The sequence below is a fragment of the Ailuropoda melanoleuca genome, chromosome 10, assembly GCF_002007445.2.
Source record: "Ailuropoda melanoleuca isolate Jingjing chromosome 10, ASM200744v2, whole genome shotgun sequence".
Taxonomy (NCBI): Eukaryota; Metazoa; Chordata; class Mammalia; order Carnivora; family Ursidae; genus Ailuropoda; species Ailuropoda melanoleuca.
In genome coordinates, this window is record NC_048227.1 from 308,773 (window position 1) to 330,570 (window position 21,798).

General features: G+C 56.8%; 1 protein-coding gene across 7 annotated transcripts in view; it reads right to left on the bottom strand.

Annotated features, from left to right (window-relative positions):
* PRKAR1B (protein kinase cAMP-dependent type I regulatory subunit beta) overlaps nucleotides 1-21,798 on the bottom strand; it is a 98,802-nt gene that overhangs the window by 25,402 nt on the left and 51,602 nt on the right. For all 7 annotated transcript variants that reach the window (XM_034669634.1, XM_034669636.1, XM_019810247.2 and 4 more), the window contains 2 exons: nucleotides 8,421-8,482; nucleotides 7,958-8,004 (listed from right to left, as the gene is read on the bottom strand). In XM_034669634.1, the coding sequence (XP_034525525.1) occupies nucleotides 7,958-8,004; nucleotides 8,421-8,482 (109 nt within the window). The remainder of the gene's footprint in view (nucleotides 1-7,957; nucleotides 8,005-8,420; nucleotides 8,483-21,798) is intronic.

Consider the following 21,798-nt stretch of genomic DNA (forward strand, 5'->3'; position numbering starts at 1 on the left):
CCTGCACGTCCCGCGTGGCGCAAGAATGGTCCAGATTGTTCATTATGCGGTGCCCATGCAGACCCCGTTACTATACATTGACACAACGCAGCTTTATTCCCCCAGCGCGTCAATGAGCTGGAAGAATAGTGCCCATTGCCAAAATGGGTGCGCGTCGGCAAAGAACGACTGCCGTGAGTCATGGACGTGATTCTTACTGAAATCAATGACTCATTATCTGGACAATAACCAAGGCACAGAATCGCGCATCCGCAAGAAAACACCATGCAGGTGATAACTCCATAACGCAGGCGAGTGTGGGCCCCGGGAGACCAGGCTGATGGTGAAGCGGGCTGGGAAGGTGACGGCAGCTGCACAGAGGCGAAGCTGCCCGCGAGGGCCTGTGCACATGTCCCCGAAAGCCTCCGCCAGGCTGGCTGAGCGCAGAGTGCCTGTTCCTGGCCTGTGTTCTCGGGCTCCCGCAAGCAGGTCAGGCTGCTGGGTCCCCGGGGGAGGAGTCGCCAGCTTCCGCACGACGAGGCCCTCGAAGGACAGGACAATGGCCCGTCCTTCTCCCGAGGCAGGGATGCGTGATCCAGGAGTTTTAGGGACCACAGACAACATCATCCAGAGCCTACGCCCCAGGTCTTCTCCAAGGGGCCCGAGGGCCCGAGGAGAGGGGGCGGTGACAACTTCTCAAGGGTCCTGGCAACCTGGCCCCAGCAGGCCCTCCCCTCACTCTGCTTCGCTGAGAAATCCTGCCCACGGACGTCTGACTCACAAACACCCACGTGCCCAGATCCAGCTCTACAGCTCAGTGACGTCGGCACGGCTCCCCCGGGACCCCGCCGGTGACGGGTCCCCTCCAGCGACCATGGCATGAGCTGTTGGGTTTAGTTCTCCGGTTTTCACAGCCACGGAGAGGGGGCCCACCCTGCAGGGGATGCACGTTTCCTGCGACTTCTCCAGGGTGAGTGCTGGGGCCCCGTCCTGTGCAAGTGTTGCTACACGCTGCCCCCCAACAGCTGAACCAAATGGCCTCCGACCGGCGCACAGTGCACGTCTTCCCGGGGGCCTCTTCAAGTCGGGGCAGCGACGGGAGCTCAGGAACGTGGGTCTGTGGTCGGGAGACTCTGCCCAACACGGTAGTCGGGGGGGATACGGGGGGCCTCCCCCTCACACCTGAGGGGACACAGAAGCCACCTGCCTCAAACAGCTGCTGGTGGGGGCAGGACACCCAAGAGCAAAAGAGCACAGACACCCAGGGCACGGAGAAAGGGGCTCAGCAGAGCAAGCAGGGCAGGACCCAGGGGACCCAGGGCACCTGGGGCCTGGAATGCATCATCGCCAGGGGCTGCCGGGGACCCCCTTCCTGCCCAGAAGCCCAGGCCTTGGAGAACTCCCTGCGAGGCATCAGAGAAAACCATTGTGCGGAGCCCCAGACGGGTCCAGGAACACACTGCGGGCCGCCCCACAGAGCACAAAGGGGCCATCCTTCTCGGGACACTGGCCTCTGTCACCGCGGCCAGCAGAGCCCTGGGCCCCACCCCAGCTGGCACGCAAAGGGGCTACTTCTTGCTTTGTTTCATTTTTTGTTTCTTCTTTTTCTTTTAGAAGAAAAATGGTGGGAGGCCCCACTGGGGTACAGTTATGGTCCCACCATTGACAGTGACTTCTCCGGCTGAACCCAGAGCTCCCACCCGGCCGTTCTGCATTCGTGCATTCATCCATCCGTCTGTCCATCGCCCCCAGTGTGGAGTGAGCGCCCCTCTGTGCCCTGCATGTTCTAACTGCTGGCGGTCAGCAGGGGAAGGCAGGCAGGTTCCTGTCAACAGGGACTCACCCACCAGCTGGGAGAAAGACTGCAGGCAAATAATCATACAAACACACATTCATCATGAAGCACACTCTGGGCATGAAGAGAACAGGAGACCCAGCGTTCAGAAGGACCATGGCAGTGACTGTGCGTAGAGGGCTCTCCATGAAGGAGAACTTGAGCCAGGCCCCAGTGTCCAGGGCCATCGTGCAAAGATGTGGGAGAAGAACTGAAGCAGAGGACAGGATGTGCAAAGGCCCTGGGGCCACAGCGAAATGGAGGGTACTGGGTGCAGCATGACCAAGCAGGGAGAGATGTCCAGGGGGCAGGAGCCATGATGGGGGAGGGAAGGCCTAGGATGTTATCCTAGAAGCAAAAGGAAGCCACAGAAGACTCCGGCACTTCATCGGGTTTGTGCTGTGACGTCCCCTCTGGCAGGGTGTGGAGAAGAGCGTGGGGCCGTAGAGGGAAGCGGAGAGGGACCGGGGAGGCTCAGCTGTGGGCAGCGGGCCCAGCAATCCCACCGGCTGCGTCAGAGCCCAGGGGCCGAGGCCCAGCGACCGGCGTGGCAGCAGGTGGCTGATACATAGCCCGCACCGCACAGGCCGCTTCTGCTCCACACAGAAGGCGGCGGGGACGGCAGTCGGACCAAAGGCACAGGATCCCGCTCAGTCAGATCCCGAGCTGGGGCCCGGGCGTCCAGAGCCTCAGACGCAGACCCAGGGCTGAATGAGTGTCGCTCACGTGGTGTGCTCGCTGCCTCGCTCCACCACCTTGCTCCGCCGCCTGCCCTCCCTGACCTGGGTATCTCGGGGCAGCGTTCTGCTCCACAGCAAACAAAGACGGGCTGGCGGAAACCGTCTGGACAGTGGAGACAGAACACCAGCACGCAGAGTTATCTGTGTCATCACAGCAGGCGGGGGCGAGGGGCCGTGTCTCACGCGCTGGAGCCGACCTGGCACTCAAGCCTGCCCCCCACTGTTGCTCTGCCTTCGCAGATGGTGAGGAAAAGCTAATGGCCTGTCTCCTCCCGCCTCCCCAGGCTCCCGCCACAAGCAGCAGGTACGTCCCTGTGGCGAGCGTGCACCTGTGACCCAGTCCCTCGGCGGGGCTGCTCACAGGCGCCCTGGAGGGAGCGGAAGCCCTGCCTCTGCGTGCTGCTCTTTCCACCAGGCTCTGTCACCTCGAGCCCCAAATGCCAAATGCTCCGGGGTGGGGGGAGGTATTTGTTGGCTGATGCTCACGACCCCCCCCCCATCACCCTGCACAGGCGTCCCTCCTGGAGCTTCTGTAGGCAGAACCCGGGCCTCGCGGGTTCCCTCTCCATTCAGGTCCCCTCCAGAGAACCCCAAATCTGTTCCGGCACATGGCCCTCCCCCACGTCAACCACACGCAGGTGCTCACAGGGCAGGATTTCACGGACACCCTGAGCACCCCCCCTAAAAATGGAGCAGGTGTGGGGCTTGTATGAAGATCACCACAGCATGGGGGTGGCTCTGAGTTCCCTGTCCCCCAGGTCCTGAGAACAGTCCTTACCAGCTGACCACAGCTGGGCTGCCAGGGCCTCAGCAGAGAATGGAAAGGGCGTGCTGGGGCCCCCAGATGCGCTCTGTGGCCAAGCAGGGGTTGGAAGGCCCCAAGATACTGCAGAAAAGCTTCACGGCCGGCTCCAGGTGAACCAGTAAGTGACTGATTCACAGAGACATCCTGACCGCACGGGCGGGAACAGACACCTGAACTCACAGCAGCGAGATGCATGACGGCTGGGGGGGCCGGCACAGGTGTCCACTGATGTGGACAGAGGAACACAGGGTATTCTATCCACACGACAGCCTTAGAGGGACCCGGACCCCCGCCCCACGGGGATGAGCCCCGAGGACGGGAGGCGGAGGGACACCAGCCAGACACAGGACACGCACGGGGACCCCACACACATGAGGTCCCGGAGTCGTCAGACTCACAGACACACAGAGTAGACAGCGGGGCCGGGGCCAGGGGAGAGGGTGGGGGTCCGTGTGTCACGGGGACAGGGTCTCTGTGTGTGGGGATGGAACGTTCTGGAGCCGGATGGGGGGACGGCCACACAGCCGCGTGGATGAGCTCGGTGCCCCTGAACTGGACGCTTAGAAACAGTGAAGACGGCAAATTTTATGTTATTTGTATTTTACCAATAAAAAAAATCAGAGCTCCAGGCAAATGGTGAACAACTGACCGTGACCCACAGAGCCAGACGGCCAGGCCCTGGGCGCCCTGTGCCAGGGATGCAGCTCAGAGGCCTCATGCCCCCCGCCGATGCTGGAAACCGGAGGGAACCGGGTGAGGCAGCAGCTGGAGGGCGGGGGGTCCCAGCACAAAGGAGGGTCTGAAAATAGTGAAGGCCTCGCAGGATTAGGGAGGAGCCGGGCCTCAGACAGAGTTACGTTCCTGAGCCCTAAAATCGGCAGCCGAGTATCCTTTTAAGTAGAAATGCTATGTTCCACGAATAAAACAAATTGGAAGATATTTTTATACTTAGAAAAATGGATTATAGCTCTTGGCAACACACACTGCGGTGTCTCTCTGGAAAACCATAATTTAACCGAACCCGGTGCTCTTGGCACGGGTCACCTGGCTGCCCCCCCGGGTGCCGCTGGTCAGAGGGCAGCGTCCACCCTGCAGAGGAGGGGGTGCTCAGGACGCCCACCCCCGAGCCCAGCCAGGCAGAGGGCAGGGCGGGGACCCGGGGGAACCTGCCTCCCGTGGGGCTTCGGCACTTAGTGGGGTCCCCCACCACCATGGGACCAGCACCGCTGGAGCCTGAGAGCCAGGCCCAGCAGCCCCAACACTGTCCTGGGTGCAACCCTGGGCCAGGTCACCCAGGTCGCTCCCCTGCGTCCTGGAACGCAGTTTACAGAAACGGGCACACAAATGCAGGGCTTGGGCCTCAGGGCATCTGGGACAATTTCACGCCGCGAGCAATAACAGTAATTATTATAATACATACCCCATAACTCACCCCGGCTAGCCAACATGCCACTTTTTCATCCCAGATTCCTGACTGAGCTCTTTTGATTCCCTTAAATGTGGCCTTCACCCACAATGCGGCGTTGCCCGGTGCGTCCCACATCACAGGAGGGCTCCCCATCCGCCCTCCCCGCTGGGAACCCGAACAGGCCAGCGGGGGACCCCGACGGGCATCGCGGGGCAGCCCCACAAGTCACTGCCTGTCCCCTCAAGGGCTGGCTGACCCAAATTTGAGACTACAGCCAGCCGAAGACACCCACCCACGGGGCGCGGACACCCCGGCTCAGGCAAGCCAGGGTCCAGCGAGCACCTTAAAGCTGTCTTTGTACCTGAGCCTCTGAGGCCGGGGCTGGGGGACTGGACCTGCCAAGACACCATATTTGGAGAACTCTGGTTACAAGAAGGTGACCTCATTTTTCCCACTCCCCAAACTGCCTCCATGGGTCCCTGGCCTCCAGAAAAGCCAGCTACGGCACCTGGCACAGCATGAGGTAGCTGGCGCAGGGAGGCTGGAAACGGCCTGTCGGCCCCTATCCCACCCCAAGGGGGCCCTGGGGCTGGGCTCTGGGGCCTCCCTAGGGGGTGGGGAGGGGTCCTGTCAGGATGAGCAGTCCATCCTACCTCTGAAGGGTGCTGGGGGCAGTGGGGCAAGACAGCGGTACTTTACGGTTTGCAAGGAGACACCATCCTGTTGGACCCATGAGCACACTTAGATGAATGTCAGGGTGGGTGTGAGGAGACGAACGGCCCACGCTAAGCAGCTGAGTGGCAGAAGCGGGGCTCGGCCCAGAGCTGCACATCCCAGCATGGCAGGGCCCACGAGCTGCTGACGGGACCCTCCCTCGGGCCCACACCCTTCCTTGTCCTCGCATCTTCAAGGGCTTCCTGCCCGGTACCCGGCTGCAGGTCCCCTTCCTGCTTCAGAGCAGGGGTCTTTGCAGCGTGTGTGCGGGGAGGAGGAGGAGGCAGGGCTGGGGTCTGCCTAGGGCGGTGGTCACAGCAGCCAGGAGAGAGTAGATTAATGGGGGAAGAAGGGGGCAGAGACACGGCATCCCAGAGCCTCCACCCGACCCCATGGCAGTCAGTGATGAGGCCTCAGCTCTTGGGCCCAAAGGCTGAGGGGCATTTGACCATCTGATGCCTTCCCGCATGGGCCAGGGAAGGGCATCTCACAAGACCCCAATGGAGGCCCTCCAGGCTCCTGGAAAGAAACAGCGAAGAACTCTGGGTGAAAGGTCTGCCATGTCTCACATCTGCTCACCCAGCAAAACCACAGGTGTGCTCAGAATTCCCCAGGGTCCTTCCGGCTCTCATCTCTGCCCAAGCCCTGGTGATATGACTCGACTCAGTCCTCTGAAGATGTGTCCAAAATTGAATTAGGAGACGCCTAAACTTCCATGAACACACAAGAGGAAGAAACGCAGGAGCCAAGATCTGGATCTGGGCAGGGCTCCCCATGCAGCAGGAAAGGTCCTGGGTCATCAGCGGAGCAGTCCGAGAGAGGAGAGGAGCGGGGCGTGGCTCTGCCTGGACTGGGAGGAGCCAGGTGTGGGCAGGGTCTTGACCGTGCAGAGGAGTTTGCAAGGAAGGTCAGAAGAACAGAGGGACAGGAGGAGTAAAGACCCAGAGGCAAGACACTGACTGGCTACTTTCCTGCTTATTAGCCACCTCCCCAAAACCTACAAGCCGGAGGACAGGGGCCATGTGCCCTCAAGTGATTTCTCCGCACATAGGGAGAGAGCAGCAAGCGTATGAGCAAGAACGTAAGCAAGGCAAGGAGGGCAGACGGGCTTCTTGGGAGAGAAAGGGGCAGTGAGAAGGACGTGGGAGAGCCAGGCAGGACGAGCACCACGTGGGAGGACGTGGATCTGAGCCAGGAACACGCCAACCCCACCTCCCCGCGGGCCGCCTCTGTCGTCGGTGTCTCGGAGAGGTCCGGGGGGCTGCCAGCCAGGGGCGCTAGCTGGGTGCTTGCCCGTCTTCCCTATTTCCTGCTTTAACCTACAGCAAAGACAGCAGGAGCTGACTCTGTGGGCTGGCAGGCCTCTGTGGCTGTGGGCGGCCCAGGGCCGCGGTCTCCCACCTCAGCTCCCTTCTTCGGTGGCAAACAGAAGCTCAGCACCAGGCCCCGCGCTCAGGACAGAGCAGCTGGGATCCCTGAGGCAACTCCGTGTGGCCCTTTGCTGTGAGACCCCGGCCGTGAGTCACTTCCTATGCCGTCACCTCCGGAATCTGGGAGCTGGAACACGGCAATACCGGCCCATGCAGACAGGCTGCCGGGGACACCAATCAGTCAATTCGCTCACGAGCCTGGGGGAGGGCCCCCACCTCGAGGGCAGGTGTGCAGGGCAGGGGGAGGCGTGGAGGCCCAGTGGTGACCGGTGTGTCACTGCAAACTCAGCTGAGTCATCACGGAAGGAGTCTACGCGGGCCACAAACCAAACCATGGGGCCAGATGCACATGCTGACAAGGGACGCTGGAGGGAGGCCGACAGAGGAGCAGCAGGGAGCAGTGAGGGTCCCGCAGAGGCAGCAAGGCGCCCACGGATCGCCGTAAGTGAGAGAACACTGTGGGCTCGGGCCGTCCTGTGGCTGCGAAAAGGGCTTGGGCCTGATTCAAAGAGAAGCCCATTGGAGGGCTTCACTCGAGCCTGGCCCCCTCAGCTGCCGTTGACAAGGCCCCGTGAGGATGGCCGCCTGCACAACCCAGGGAGGGAGGCCCTCAGTCCTTGGGCAGAGGCCCCGTGGGAGCCAGGGGCACGCGGCTGCAGGCATGGGGCTCCTTCACACTCAGCAGGTCCATGACCACGTGGGCCCTTAGCCCGAGACCGGCGAGGTGGATGGACAGGGGGAGCAGGAACAGGAGGAAAGGCTGTTCTGCAAGAGGGTGGTGGCGCCACGTCACGTGGGCACTGGGTCTGTAAACACTTGGCTCCCGCCTGCTTTACAAAGCGCGGACGCCCACGGCAGTGGCAGAGGCCTGCATCTGCAGCCCCCGTGTCGGGCAGAGCCCGGCCGAGCTGTGAGGACCGCCGTCCGCAGGCGCAGGCCCTAACTCCACACTGCGCTTCTTGACTGTTATCCTGCCTTTTAAATGAAGCGGCTACTTCACTGACCTGGCCAGGGCGCTCTTTTCCGGAGCAGGTAAGAGATACTCACATCTACTTCTCCTTGGTCAATCACATAGAAGTTATCTCCTTCGTCCCCTGGAAGAAAGAAGGCAGACAATGCAGAGGGTACCACGTGTGGCGCCTCTGGCCTCCCTGTACACGGTACCTGCAGCCTCGCTTCACGGAGGCCAAGCACCTCTGGGTCCCAACTATTTTTTCCTTAATTTTTTAAAAATGAAACTTGTACAAACACCACAATAGTCTCTCTCTCACACACACACACAGTGACGTGGTCGGCACATGCTCCCATGGCATGGTCACCCGTGTCTAGCGTGTGGTGGGGCACCTGCAATCCCCACCTGGCCCATCCCAGGGCTCGACTCTGTTAACAGGTGTGCAAAGCAACGTGTTTTGGTCTTATTAGTGACCTTCCTTGAGGGCAGACCACGGGTTTTGTGTTCACACACGGCCCGCGGCCCTGGCGCTCTGGCTCAGAGAAGCAGGGAACATACCTTGCTGTATGACGGTCTCCCCGGCAATGTGCGTGACAGGGAACATGGCGTCGAAGATGTCACTGGAAGAGAAAACACACCACACCTGTCGGAGTTGAAGCAACACGGACAGGCGGACGCCACCGCATCACATCACAGGGAGCAACCGGCTCGGTTCCCCCGGGAAAATGGAAAAAGGGAATCAGGGCCCTTCGTGACCCCGCTGTCCAGGCACCAGCCCAGCACCAGGGGTTGCTTCAGTGGACAGAAGGAGTCTCTCTATGTAATCACTGTGTACTCATTGCTTTGGACACAAATACAAAGTAGCAACATCGGCAAACATGATCCTACCAGAGCACGGCTTTCCGCGTGCTTCCCCTCGAGGGGCGTCCTGAGACCCCAGATGCAGAACAGTGCGCTAGACGCACAGAAGCTGGTGAGTCTGACGCACCGGCCGTGCCAACAAGCAGCCTGGACACGTAATTTCCTAAATGTGGCGGTGGAACGGACCCAAGGTGTGGACAGCGGGGGGTGGAGTGTGCCCACTGGGGACCTTTCCTCCCTGCTGACCTCAACCAGAACGCAGTGTCAGAGGTCAGCCTCTTGCCCCCGAAATGCACTGGCCGCCTTCAGGGGACGGCACCCACCACAGGCTCCCCTCAGCGGGAAATGCACCCCACACAGCTCAGGCCGGCCTGCCGCCTCTCGCCCGGCTGCTGAAACAGAAGAGTCTTGAGAACCTTCACCTGACTGCTCAGGCTGGACCAACGTCAGAGGCCCGCACAGGTGCTGAGAGCCGAGCCGCCAGGAGGAAACGCAGAATCAGAGACGCAAACCCCCTGTGCCCTGCGGTCCCCAGGGCCCAGGAAAACTAACAAGTCCTTCTTAAAGTAGTAGGTGTTTTCACCCCAGGGGCGAGGGGACTGGTGGGGGACAGGGGCCCCTCCAGCCCCGTCCTCTCCCAACACAACCTGGTATCTGTCCCCTGGCCCGGGGCTGCCCTCCGACACACCTTCCCTGGCGGCGGGGGGGAATCTGCAGACAGTTCTGGTCTGTTTTCCAAACTGCATTTCTTCAAAACCACAGCATCAGGGATCTCAAAATGAGTGGATCTTTAAGAAATGATTTTTCAATTCCCACCCCATTTTTTATTTTTATTTTTTTAAAGATTTTATTTACTTATTTGACAGAGATAGAGACAGCCAGCGAGAGAGGGAACACAAGCAGGGGGGAGTGGGAGAGGAAGAAGCAGGCTCATAGCAGAAGAGCCTGATGGGGCTCGATCCCATAACGCCGGGATCACGCCCTGAGCCGAAGGCAGACGCTTAACGACTGCGCCACCCAGGCACCCCTCCACCCCATTTTTTAAAAACTTGAAGTGGTAATGGTAAAATATTTCCTCAAATGCCATTAGCAATGAGGTCAACCCCAGGACCCACCATCATGCACCCTGGGCAGGTGCTTTGGACAGCGGTCAAGCCCCACAGTACGGTCCCAGACCACTGCCCACCGCACACCGGCCCATATGTCTGCTACACACAGACGAGCCCACGAAAAGGCCTATGGTTCTCATTCACACGAAGGTCCTGGTTGCAATCCTTACATTTCGTCTTGCATTTCTTGATGCACGTGTTCACGGAGACACGCAGACCTGGTGAATCCCCTAGCAGCTGCCCAGCCTCAGCCTGGCCCGGCAACCCCACTGACCACACAGGCTTCCCCCGAGGGTACAGAAGGAGCAGCAAATCCCAACCTGTGAACAGCAAGGTCGGAGAGCCCAGCCCCACTTACCAAAAAGGCCTGCTAGCCCCATTTCCTTTGGAAGAAGCGAATGCCCCCAGTGCCCCCCAGTTCATCACCAAGGCTTGGACACAGGCGGTGTGCAGGACAGATGCACGCGCTCCCGCCGGCTTGGCCCATTCCCTGCTGAGGGGCCCCCTCCTCCTTCCCCATCTTCTGCGTCTTCTCAAACAAAACCTAATCCTTCCTGCTTCTTAGCACTTAATGGCATTAAAAGGCCCTGCCTGCCTCTGCCATGAAAAGAAAACCAGTTTTCTACTCTAATCTGGAAGTGACCTCTGGAAGACTGTATGGAAGCTGCAGCCCGCACCTCAAAGAGTCCGACACGTGGGTCCCACCGCCCCCACCGGGATCCAGGACACTGGGCTTGGCACTCAGGCATCAGGGACTATGCCAGGCGCGGGGACACAGTGCTCGGGGCTGCTGACACACAGAAATGTGAAGATGTTACAGTCCTCAGTCCTGAGGCCCCAAAGACGGGACCAGCGCTGGCCGAGCGCCCTTCATCTGTCCGCTTGCCCCAACCAAGGTCAGACCTGCGGCTGTCTCGTCCAGACTAGGAAACCAGAGACGCTAAGTAACTTTGCCAAGGCCTGCAACTGGGAAGAGGTGAGGCCAGGCCGCACTCCTGCCTTCCTGTTCAGGGCTCTGTGGGGCGCCCGGGGCTAGGCAAGGCCTCCTGGTATGGAAGGGCAGGCGTGTCGGGGGCACGGGGCCCTCTGGGTCTCAGAAAGTGCCCTCAGAGAGCAGGCGGTGGTGGGCCCTGATGCCAACTGTGGGGAAGCCACTGGCCAGGGAGAGGTACTGGCAGACACCTCCAGTCCCACAGGCAGCCCTGCCAGAGAGGCTGCACCCTGACCTCCACTCTCGGCCTGGCGGTGGGGTCCTCAGGCTCCTGAGCGGCCCCCAGGCCAGAGCAGGTGCGGCTCCCTCGACTGCGGGGCGCAGCTGACAAAGGGGTGCCCGCCTGTCTTATGCCAGTGTCCCTGTGGCCCTGTGGGCGCTTTTCACCAGGACCCCCCGCACACACACTCAAGGCAGCCCAAGCAGCAAAGGGACCCTCTGGGTTGGACCAGGAGTGATGGCAGCAGAGGATCGTCTATTAACTTTGCTTTCATTATAATTATTTATCGGTACTGCTGGTGTTTGTCAGTCTAGGTCAGGGGTTGGTTCTCAGCCCTGCTGTACCGTGGACACCTTTGGCTTCCAGTTCTGCCTACACACCCCTTCCAGAATAAGGCTTTACATGCATAAAGTGGAATAAACAGAAAAACCAACGAAATCAACAAAATGGGCATGCAGTGGTCAAAATGCTTTAAGAACCAGCCTGCGGCATAGGAGCCCGGGCTTCCGAACTCCTGCATCGCACAGCGAGGTCGGGGCAGGTCCAGCAACCACCCCAACGGTGAGGGAGCCACGAGCATAAGCCGTATTTTGAGATACTCTGCAATAGCCAGGACGGGATGCAGAAACACCCATGTGCCTTCGGGTGACAAGATCACAGGCACTGCTCAGGCCTCAGCAGGCTGCTCACGACAGAGGGAAATGCCATCCACGTTCACGGACTCCTTCACAGCCCTCCTCCCTCCCTCTGTGCTGTGGGCCAGGACCCAGAGCAGAGCACCGCCAGCAGGGAGCTGCATCAGACGGTAGCCGGGGAATGGATGCACTTGGACCCCAGCCACACCTGGAACTGGACCCAGGCAGAGCCACCGTGACACTCAGGACCTGCAAAGTGCTGGGTCCCCCAGATGGCCCACAGCTCAGAGACCACAGCCCCTTGGAAGCTCCCACCTGAGTCACTCCTCATCCTGGTGCCCCTCCTTCCCTGGGCTCCTCAGCTCTTGCCCTCCAACCCCTGCAGCTGACTTCCTATTCCCCGCTGACTGTGAGTTCTGAGCACGAAGACCACGTCTTTACTGCAGCCCAACACGCAGTGCCCAGGCCACGTCTGACTCACGGTAGGTCTTCAGTACAATATGGATGGAAGGATAGAGGTTGGATGGGTGGTGGATGGACAGATGGATGGACAGGTGGACAGGTGGATGGGTGGACTGGTGGGTGGTGGGTGGATGGATGGGTGGACAGGTGGGTGGTGGGTGGACGGATGGGTGGACAGGTGGGTGGTGGGTGGGTGCATGGGTGGAAGGATGGTGCATGGTGAATGGGGGGGTGGATGGATGGCTAGATGGGTGGGTGGGGAGATGGGTGGACGGAAGGAGCGGTGGATGGAGGATGAGATGTCTGCTAAGGCAGCTAGCTACACAACAGCAGATCAGCTAGGACAAGGTGTGGGTCTTCTGACTGAAGGCCCTGCTTCCTGAAGCCATTCACGATGAAAATGGTGGCAGTTGATCTTGAATCTTTAGGCTGAGCCCAGTACCCTCCACCCAAGGGGAAGTCTCATTAACATTCTGTCATTTAAACCTCAGAATCATAGAAAGACTTTGGCTTCCATCATCATCCCCACATTATGGACAAAAATATCAAGGTTCAGAAAGGTTAAGTGACTTGCTCACGGTCACATAGCTGGTTTGGGGTGCAGCAAGGCTGACCCCCCTCAAGGTGACCACCCATTCACTCCCAGAAGGTGCACAATAGAACACACCAGGGCGGGGGGCTCTGTTCTCCCTGGCTGTGCATCCAGGCCCTGACTCATGGGGTGGCTCCACACTGAGGTCTGGCCTCTGCAAAGGAGGCAGCCCCTGGCTCTTGCTAGCAGGACCAGACTCCTGGAGACGCTCTCAGGGAGGGAAGGCTGGATGCTGCCTACACTGGCCAGATGACTTCGCATCAAGTGCAGGGCGTCCCTCTCCCAGCCCGTGGTCACATCTCCACTTCCGGGCTCACCTGGCTGCCACCTGAGCCCCGCCGGCTGACTGGTCCCCTTGGTCCTCTGACCACGTGGAAAACCCTGGTGTGGTCTGGTGGTCTTTCCGGAGAGAGCCGTGTCCTGTCTGCCGGGGTTCTCATCCCGAGAGGGGCACTCTCCCTGGTTCCAGCAACGAGCCTAGACCCTTCCCCTTCATTCCTGACTCCCTAGGCGGGAGGCTTCCCGACCGTTCACTTGGGAGTCGTGTTTTCAAAGACACGTTCAAAATAAGGTCTCACCCTTGAGGTCAGAAGGCCACCAATGAATCCCAGCTTTCTTTTTTCCAGGAGAAACAATGCACGTGTTCCTGTTCTGTCTTGGGGAGCTCGTCCCCACCAAATAAAGGCAGTTTGAATCCCCACCACACAGAGAAGTTTGGAGTTTTGTTTGTTTTCAGTCTAAACCCCACAGACAGTCCAAACACAAGTCAACGTTTAGAACATGACCTGCTGGTAAGTTACTCGCCTCGACCTTGAAAATAAGACTCTGCAATCTAATTCCAAGCCGGCCGGCCGAAGCCCACTGGACGCTTCACTCAACTATTCGGGAGGTGAGCACAGGTTACACTGCCCCTGAGCTGGAAAGCAAAGTCTAGGGCAAGAAGGGAAGGCACCGCCAGGGTGGGGGCCCAGGCAGGTCTTCCTCCACCTTTCCGTGCAGCCCCGGCTCCCCAGGATGTGGGCACCAGGTAAGCTCCACCCAAATCTTCTGGGGGTGAGGGGTCCCCTTGTCAACCACTGTCACCTTGGGCCAGCCCCCATCTCCTCCTCTCTCCCAGCAGAAGCCAAACCCGGGGCCCCTGAGTCCTCGGGGGTGTCAACTGGACGTCTCTGCATGGCCTCTGTCTCTCCCAGAAGGGAGAGAGCGTGTTGCCTGACGGTCAGAGGAGCTGGTTCCCAGGGTGAAATCTTCTTAGTACAACCTCGTGGCATTTATCACCATCATCCCCATCATCCTTGTTTCCAGGCAAGAGGAGGTCTGAAGCACAGAGAGGGTAAGGAACTCACTCAGGGCACACAGCCAGGAGGTGCGAATGCAAGATCCCAAACTAGCCGAGTCTCCTAATATCAGATGCGTGCTTGGCGATGGGGTCATGCAACCTTTACTAAACTAAAACACTTCCCTTCTAGGCTCAGTTTGCTAAGAATTTTTATAATAGTTGCTGAGCTTTATCAAATTCTTTCTCAACCTCTACATGAGACACCACACAGATGTTTTTTCCTGTGGCCCATTAATGTGCAGAGCGTTCTGGACTCGAACCATTCTGGAAACCCTACATGGTCTCGATGGTTGCTTTCAAAAGGCAAATTGGATCTGTTTGGCTATTTAGGACTTTTGTCCACATTCGCAGACTACTTACTACGCCTTATTGCTCTTACACGGCTTGTCATTTGTCTTCTTGAGTTGTCCGGATCACGCGTGAGGAGCTGGGCCGCCTCCCCTGGGTTCCGGTTTCTGGAGCCACTTGTGACAGGGGAATGCATGGTCTGCTGACGTTTGACGGGACTCGCCCGCAAAGCTGTGGGGACCTGGCCTCTTGGGGGTAGAGACCCTTGGTACCGTTGAACTTTCTTGGTGTTTATTGATTGCTCCGCATTTTCTATTTCTTCGTGTGCCAACGTTGGACCATTTTCAAAGTTAGATCCCAAAATTTAAAAATTGACAGAGTTAGAAAAATCCAAATTTTTGGCTTTTCTTTGAAAAATAAAAGGAAGCTCTAGCAACATGGGGCCTGCGTTCTCACAGAGCAAGAACTCAGCCCACTCCCACCCTGGTCAGAGCACACGCTCTCGAATCTACCACAACCCCCAGAAGGGCACGGGTTCCTGACTGTCGGCCGTGTGTGTGCGCCAGCCTGCCCGTGTGGCTCACGGTCTGGGCGTGGCAGGTGCACACGTGGGACTTTGTCACAAGGCGGGGGGGGGGTCGTCCTGATGGCAACCTCAGGACCTGCTGCCACTCCTAAACTTGCCTGGAGAGACCCAAGGGACTGAATCTCCAGGGACTTGTCTGTAAAATGGGCATGGTCGCCCGCCGGCCCTCCCAGAGCTCTGGGAGCCTAACCCGGGTCCTGATGCTTGTGAAGCACGTAGCACAGTGAGCACTCACGGTGGCAGCTTCTATCACCGTTTCTGCTGGTTCCAAATCCCATGCACACAGCAGCGGGGAGCCCCTTCTCCCAGCCCTGCTAAGACACTCACACACATCTCAGGATCCCCTGGGAATGAAGCCAGAAGCTCTCATGATCCACTGTGGCTTCTGTACCCCTTTTTAATGGCTTTACACATTTCTGATACACTTGGAGCTGCAACTGGGGGTGGCATGCCCCACCCCTGCAAAGCAGTCTGCAGAAGCAAACAGACTGGGCGGGTTCTCAGAGCCAGGCCACCTGAGTGGGGCACACCTGGGACGGGAGGCAGCGGGGTGGGAGTGACTCGGTCCCCAGCTCCAGCAACCTGCATTCCTGGGACTTCCAGAGAAAGCGCCTTGACGCTCACCATAGATCACCGCCAGTAACACACACAGCAAACGGCGTCAGCGCTGGCAACTTCTCTGTATCTTCATTTCTTGAAACGTCGTATTTTGGAAGACGTCAAACTTTTGGAAGCAGGGGGGACAGGGGTGGCAGAGCGGGATGCACATTCCACCCCCAGCTGGTGACATGGGGGAGCAGAAAGCGACGGGGCACACACGCGAGAACCGCAGGTCTGCACAAAAACGCGCGTGTGTGCTGACAAGGACCAGAAGGGGATCATGAGTGAGGAGAGCAGCGCACAGGTACAAAGACCACCCCGACTGCAGAAAACATGTCCAAGTGCACACTCGCGTGTGTTCCTGACTCCAAAATGACGCCATAGATGGGAAAAGTGCCCCTGATGTCTGCTCAGTCCCCTTTAGAAGCGGTTCTGAAAGAACCCAGCCGCAGCCTTGGGAGAATTTCCCTCTCTGGCTGTTTGGACTTGCAAGTCAACATCACCAAGGGAAGGAAGCACCTGGACCCACCGGCAAAGCTCTGGGGCGCTGGGCAACATGGCGACACCCTGCGTGGTGCTGCGGTCCCTGCGCGAGTGACAGAGCCGGGCGCCCCAGACACAGCGGCCCCAGGCTGTGTTTGGGCTTCTGCGCTGTTTGGGTGAAAGCTCACTGTGTTTCTCTATGGACTGCAAGTTTCCAAACAGTTCTCTCTAAACAGTGATAACTCAGGCACGCTGTGTACTGTGGCGGGTCGCGGGGTCCTGCCTGCTCCTGCTGCTGCACCAGGAACACGATGCTGGTAAACCCCCAGGGGCCTCTGCCTCGGGGACCTGGGTGCCACCTCATCTGCCATGGTTTCTCAGCCACACACCCCCACCCAGGTCTCCGGGTGGGGAGCATGTCCATGGCACCCCAGGAGGGAGACACCAGCTGAGTCTCCAGTCTACCCTCTGCCTCCCAGGGAAGGGATGGGGGGGCCGGGATCTCCAACCCGAAATCACCAGCGCACACCTCTGGCCCTGATGTTCCCCGTGTCCCCAGATGCCCAGGACAACGCGAGCTGCCAAGTAAGAGGGCACCTTGGATGGAGACCAGCACCCACAGGTGTAGGTTGGGTGAGGCTTTCTCTGAAGAATGTGCCCTTTGAACCAGTAGGGGTGCTTAGGTTTCCATGCCCCTCCCATGTTCACCGCACAGACGTGTTTACACACACATAGAGATGAGGCTACCGGGCTGCCTGGGACTGTGCTATCTGCAGGCACGGAAATCTGGGGACCGGTTAGTTAAATCACGCCACAGAGTACAAGACGGCGCTGCAGACACGCACCCATGGAGAATAATGGTGCTCGCTACAGGGCTGCTAAATAAAAAATGGGCTGCTAAACAAAGCCTGATAGATTTGCGAGGGGAAATAGATAAGTCTAAATTATAGTTGAGGATGTCAACACCCGTCTATGAGTTACTGGTAGAACCACAAGCAGAAAATGAGCACCGTCACTTAGCTAGACGTGGTTGACACTGACAGAATACCCCGTCAAACCTAAGCAGAACACACGTTCTTCTCAAGTCTGTATGAAACATCTACCGAGACAGACCACATCCGGGACCATGAAATACACCTGAACAAATTTAAAAGACTATGAGTCACACAGTGTCTGCTCTCAGACCACAACAGGTTAAACTAGAAATCAGTAACAAAAAGATAACTTAAAAGTCCTAATGTTCGGAGGTTAAACAACACATTCTGAATTTAAAAAAAAAAAAATGGGTCAAAGAAGGCAGCTCGAGAGAAATTGAAAACATTTTAAATGAAAATAAAAATGCAGCTTATTAAAATTTATGGGATGCAGCAAAAGCAGTGCTTAGAGGGAAATTATGGCACTGAATGCATATATTTTTAAAAGGAAAATATCTAAAATCAATAATCTATGCTTCTACCTTAAGAAACTAGAAGAGAAGAGCAAATGAAACCCAAAGCCAGCCAGGGAAAAGAAATAATAAAAATTAGAGCAGAAATCAGTGGAATTTAAAATAGGAAATGAACAGAGAAAATCAACAAAACCAAAGGTGGGTCTTTGAAAATATCTATAAACACCTATAAACCTCCAAGGAGGGTAACTGAGCGAGAGGCGGGAGCACACAAGAATCACTAATGTTGGGGGCGCCTGGGTGGCACAGCGGTTAAGCTTCTGCCTTCGGCTCAGGGTGTGATACCAGTGAGCTGGGATCGAGCCCCACATCAGGCTCCTCTGCTATGAGCCTGCTTCTTCCTCTCCCACTCCCCCTGCTTGTGTTCCCTCTCTCGCTGGCTGTCTCTATCTCTGTCGAATAAATAAATAAATTCTTAAAAAAAAAAAAAAAGAATCACTAATGTCGGAGGTGAGAGAAGAGAGAACGGCGTCCCTGCAGAGCCATGGACATTAAAAGGTCGATAAAGGAATACTGTGAACAACTCTATGTCCACAAACTTGAAAACCAAGATGAAAGGGACCAAGGGTTTGAAAGACATTATCTACCAAAACTCACACAAGAAGAAACAGATAATATAATCTATCGAAGAAACTGAACCAGTAAGTATTAACTTTCCAAAACAGAAAGCAGCAGGCCCAGATGGGTTCACTGGTAAATTCAAATATTTAAAGAAGAAATTACACCAATTCTCAACAATCTCTTCCAGAAAACTGAAGCAGATGAAACGTTCTCTACGAGACAATACTACCCGGATGCCAAAACCAGACAAAGATTACAAGAAAGGAAAATTACAGACCAATATCTCATGAACATAAATGTGAAAATCCTCAACAAAATATTAGCACGTCGACTCCAACACTGTATTAAGAGTTATATGCCACGACCAAGTGGGGTTCATTCCAGGTAAAGGCTGATTTAATGTTCCACGAATGAGAGAAACCATACGATAATTGTCTTTCCCTGCTTGACTTATTTCACTTAGCATAATCTCCTCCAGTCCCGTCCATGTTGCAGCAAATGTTGGGTAATCGTTCTTTCTGATGGCTGAGTAATATTCCATAACAGGAAGATCGGTAGGAGAAGGAAGGGAAGAATGAAGGGAGGATAAACAGAAGGGGGAATGAAGCATGAGAGACTATGGACTCTGGGAAACAAACTGAGGGCTTCAGAGGGGAGGGAGGTGGGGGATTGGGATAGACCAGTGATGGGTAGTAAGGAGGGCATGTATTGCGTGGAGCACTGGGTGTTATACGCAAATAATGAATCATGGAACTTTACATCAAAAACTGGGGATGTACTGTATGCTGACTAACATAATAAAAAAATTTTATATAAAAAAAAACAACTTAATCCATCGCATCAAAAGACTAAAGAAGGAAAATCACATGACCACAATAGATGCAGATAAGGCATTTGACAAAATTCAACACTCATACATGATAAAAACTCTCCGAAAAATAAGAACATAGGAGAATTTTCTCAACTTGGTAAAGAACATCTCCAAAAAACTTGGAGTTAACATCATACCTAAGTGCGAGGAGCTAGGTGCTTCCTCCTGCGACTGAGACCAAACCAAACACACTCCTTTTACCACTCTTTCAACGTTTTACTGGAAGCCCTGTCTGATGCAATAAGATAAGGAACGGAAAAAGGGAATGGAAAGGAAAAATAAAACTGGTTTTGTTTGCAGATGACACTGACAGTCTATGTAGAAAATTCCAAAGAATCAACAACAATAACAAAATCTACTGGAACTTATAAGCAATTATAGCAAGGTTGCAGGATAGAAGCTTGATATACAAAAGCCAGTCACTTTCCTACATACCAACAATGAAAAAGTAGAATGTGAAATTAAAAGCACAGTGCCACTTACAATAGCACCAGGGCGAAGACAGTCTCCCCAACATTGGCGCTGAAACAACTGGACGTCCACAAAAACTGAATCTAAACACAGATTTTATGTCCTTCACAAGAATTATCTCAAAATGGATCACAGATCTAGTCATAAAACTCCATAATAGGGGCGCCTGGGTGGCACAGCAGTTAAGCATCTGCCTTCGGCTCAGGGCGTGATCCCGGCGTTATGGGATTGAGCCCCACATCAGGCTCCTCCACTATGAGCCTGCTTCTTCCTCTCCCATTCCCCCTGCTTGTGTTCCCTCTCTCGCTGGCTGTCTCTATCTCTGTCAAATAAATAAATAAAATCTTTAAAAAAAAAACACTCCATAATAACACTTCAAGAAGATAATGCAGAAAACAATCTAGGGGGCCCTGGGTGTGGCAGCAACTTTGTAGATCCAACAAGAGCAGCCCCCCAGATGGAAGCCTGGATCTACCACAGAGGATGCTTCTCATCACCCCTCCTAGGAGGGCCCCGGCACCCCCAGGTACAGTGGAGACTCCAGGGGCCACTCTACTGAGCGCTCCATCATCCCTGGCTCCCACCCACCCACTGGGCATCACTGGGGGACGATGAACAGCCACAGGGAGGGTCAAGCACCAACCGTCAGCTGGGGCCACACTCAAGTCTGACTCAGCCACTGGGAGACCTGGAGAACAAGGTACGTGCAGTCCCTGCCTCGGGGCACCCAAGGGGCACCAGCAAAACAGGGGTGGACACCACACAGACGGGCCTTCATAGCTGTCATTCATGCATTCAACAAACATACAGAGGACCAGAGCTCGGTCAGCCCTCTTCCTGCCTCAGCCCGTGGAGAAGACAACCCCCTCCTTGCCACCCGGCAAAGACTTAATGAGAGACATCAATGCCCCTGTGTGGACAGCCATCGGCAGTGCTGTGGCCAGGACGCCCCAGAAGCAGCTAATGGTTTTTACGGCAGATCAACTAGAGACAGAGGACGGGCAGCAAAGGCTCTGGGTCAGGCCTGCGGCCCACGCTGTAGCCAAGCTGGGGCTGGAAACCTCATCCCCACTTGTGCATGACGGGCTCAACAACAGTGCCTGGGAGCCAAGGGGAAAGGCAGTCACCTCCAAGGGCCTGTCTCCTGAGACCCAGGTTCTGGATCTTTCTTCAAGGACGTCACACTGGCAGCCAGGGCTGGGCGTCCGGCTCTGAGTCAGGCTGGGCAGGGGGGGGGGTTGCGGTGGGGGCTCTGAGAAAGCCAGACAGCAGCAGTTCATCGGAGGTTCAGCCGGGGTCAGCGTGGCCTCCCAGCAGGCCAGCCGGACACACTGGGCAAGCACAACCGCCCTCCGGCCCTGACTGCTCGGGTGTAACACCTGAGGTTTACAGAGCTTCACGGCCTCGTCCATCTCCCACCCCAACAACCCTGGCTTCGCTGCTTCCAAGAAATCCCCTGGGACTCCTCCCCCTTCACACCGGTCAGGGCACCTTGGTTCCCATGCTCGTTTGCAGCGCAGCTGGTTTGAGGCCCTTAGGAACAGGGGTTAGGATTCACTGTCCTGCAGCCTATGGCCAGGGCTAATCCTGGAGCGATACAGGTCTCGGAAGGCCCACGCTGCCCTGCGCTCTCCCCACAGTGCAGGGGGCCCCTTCGCAGCCGACCCTCTGCAGGCCACGTCCACGGCCAGGAGTGAGAAACAGGAGCCCTGCTGCCCTCCTCCCTCCTCGCCACTTCTCAGGATGGGGACGTTCAAAGGCACCTTGATTATTTTAAACCAAAGGGCCCACGGACTGATCGCAAATCCAGGCAGCCATTGCTATCGTCACCGCAGACCCCGCTCCAAGCATGTGGGAGGGGAGAATGCAGCGGCATATCTGCAGAATCGCTGGAAACCCCCCCCCCCCCACCCAGGGTGCTGGGGGCTGGGGACATGTGTGTTTTCTTTCCACAGCTGCTAAACCAATCAGCTGACCCAGGGCTGTTTCCAAGGGCTGGGTGCAGACGCACCCACCCGGGCCCAGGTCACCTCAGAGGCTGGGGGTGGAGGGACAGGGCATGAGCAGGGCCCTTCAGGGGAGGGTGGTCCAGGCTCCCAATGGGGGAGCCACTGGGAAGCGCCAGCACTCAGGAGACAGGGGGTCCTCCTGAAGCCGGGGCTGCCCGATCAAGAAACAAACTGCCGTGGGCTGTGGGGGTGCTCCAACAACCCGCCTGAGGGGCCCTGGCAGCACGCACCTGAGGCCCACGGACCCCACGTGGGTGGTCTCTACTGATGCCACTGGGGTCCCATGGCTCTAGGACAGGGAGGAAACGTGGCATGCTCAGAACCATTTGAGTCTGCTGTTACTATTACTCTTAACTTACTCTGCACCAGAGTGAAAACACTCTTAAAAGGCGGGCCCTGCAGGAGTCAGAG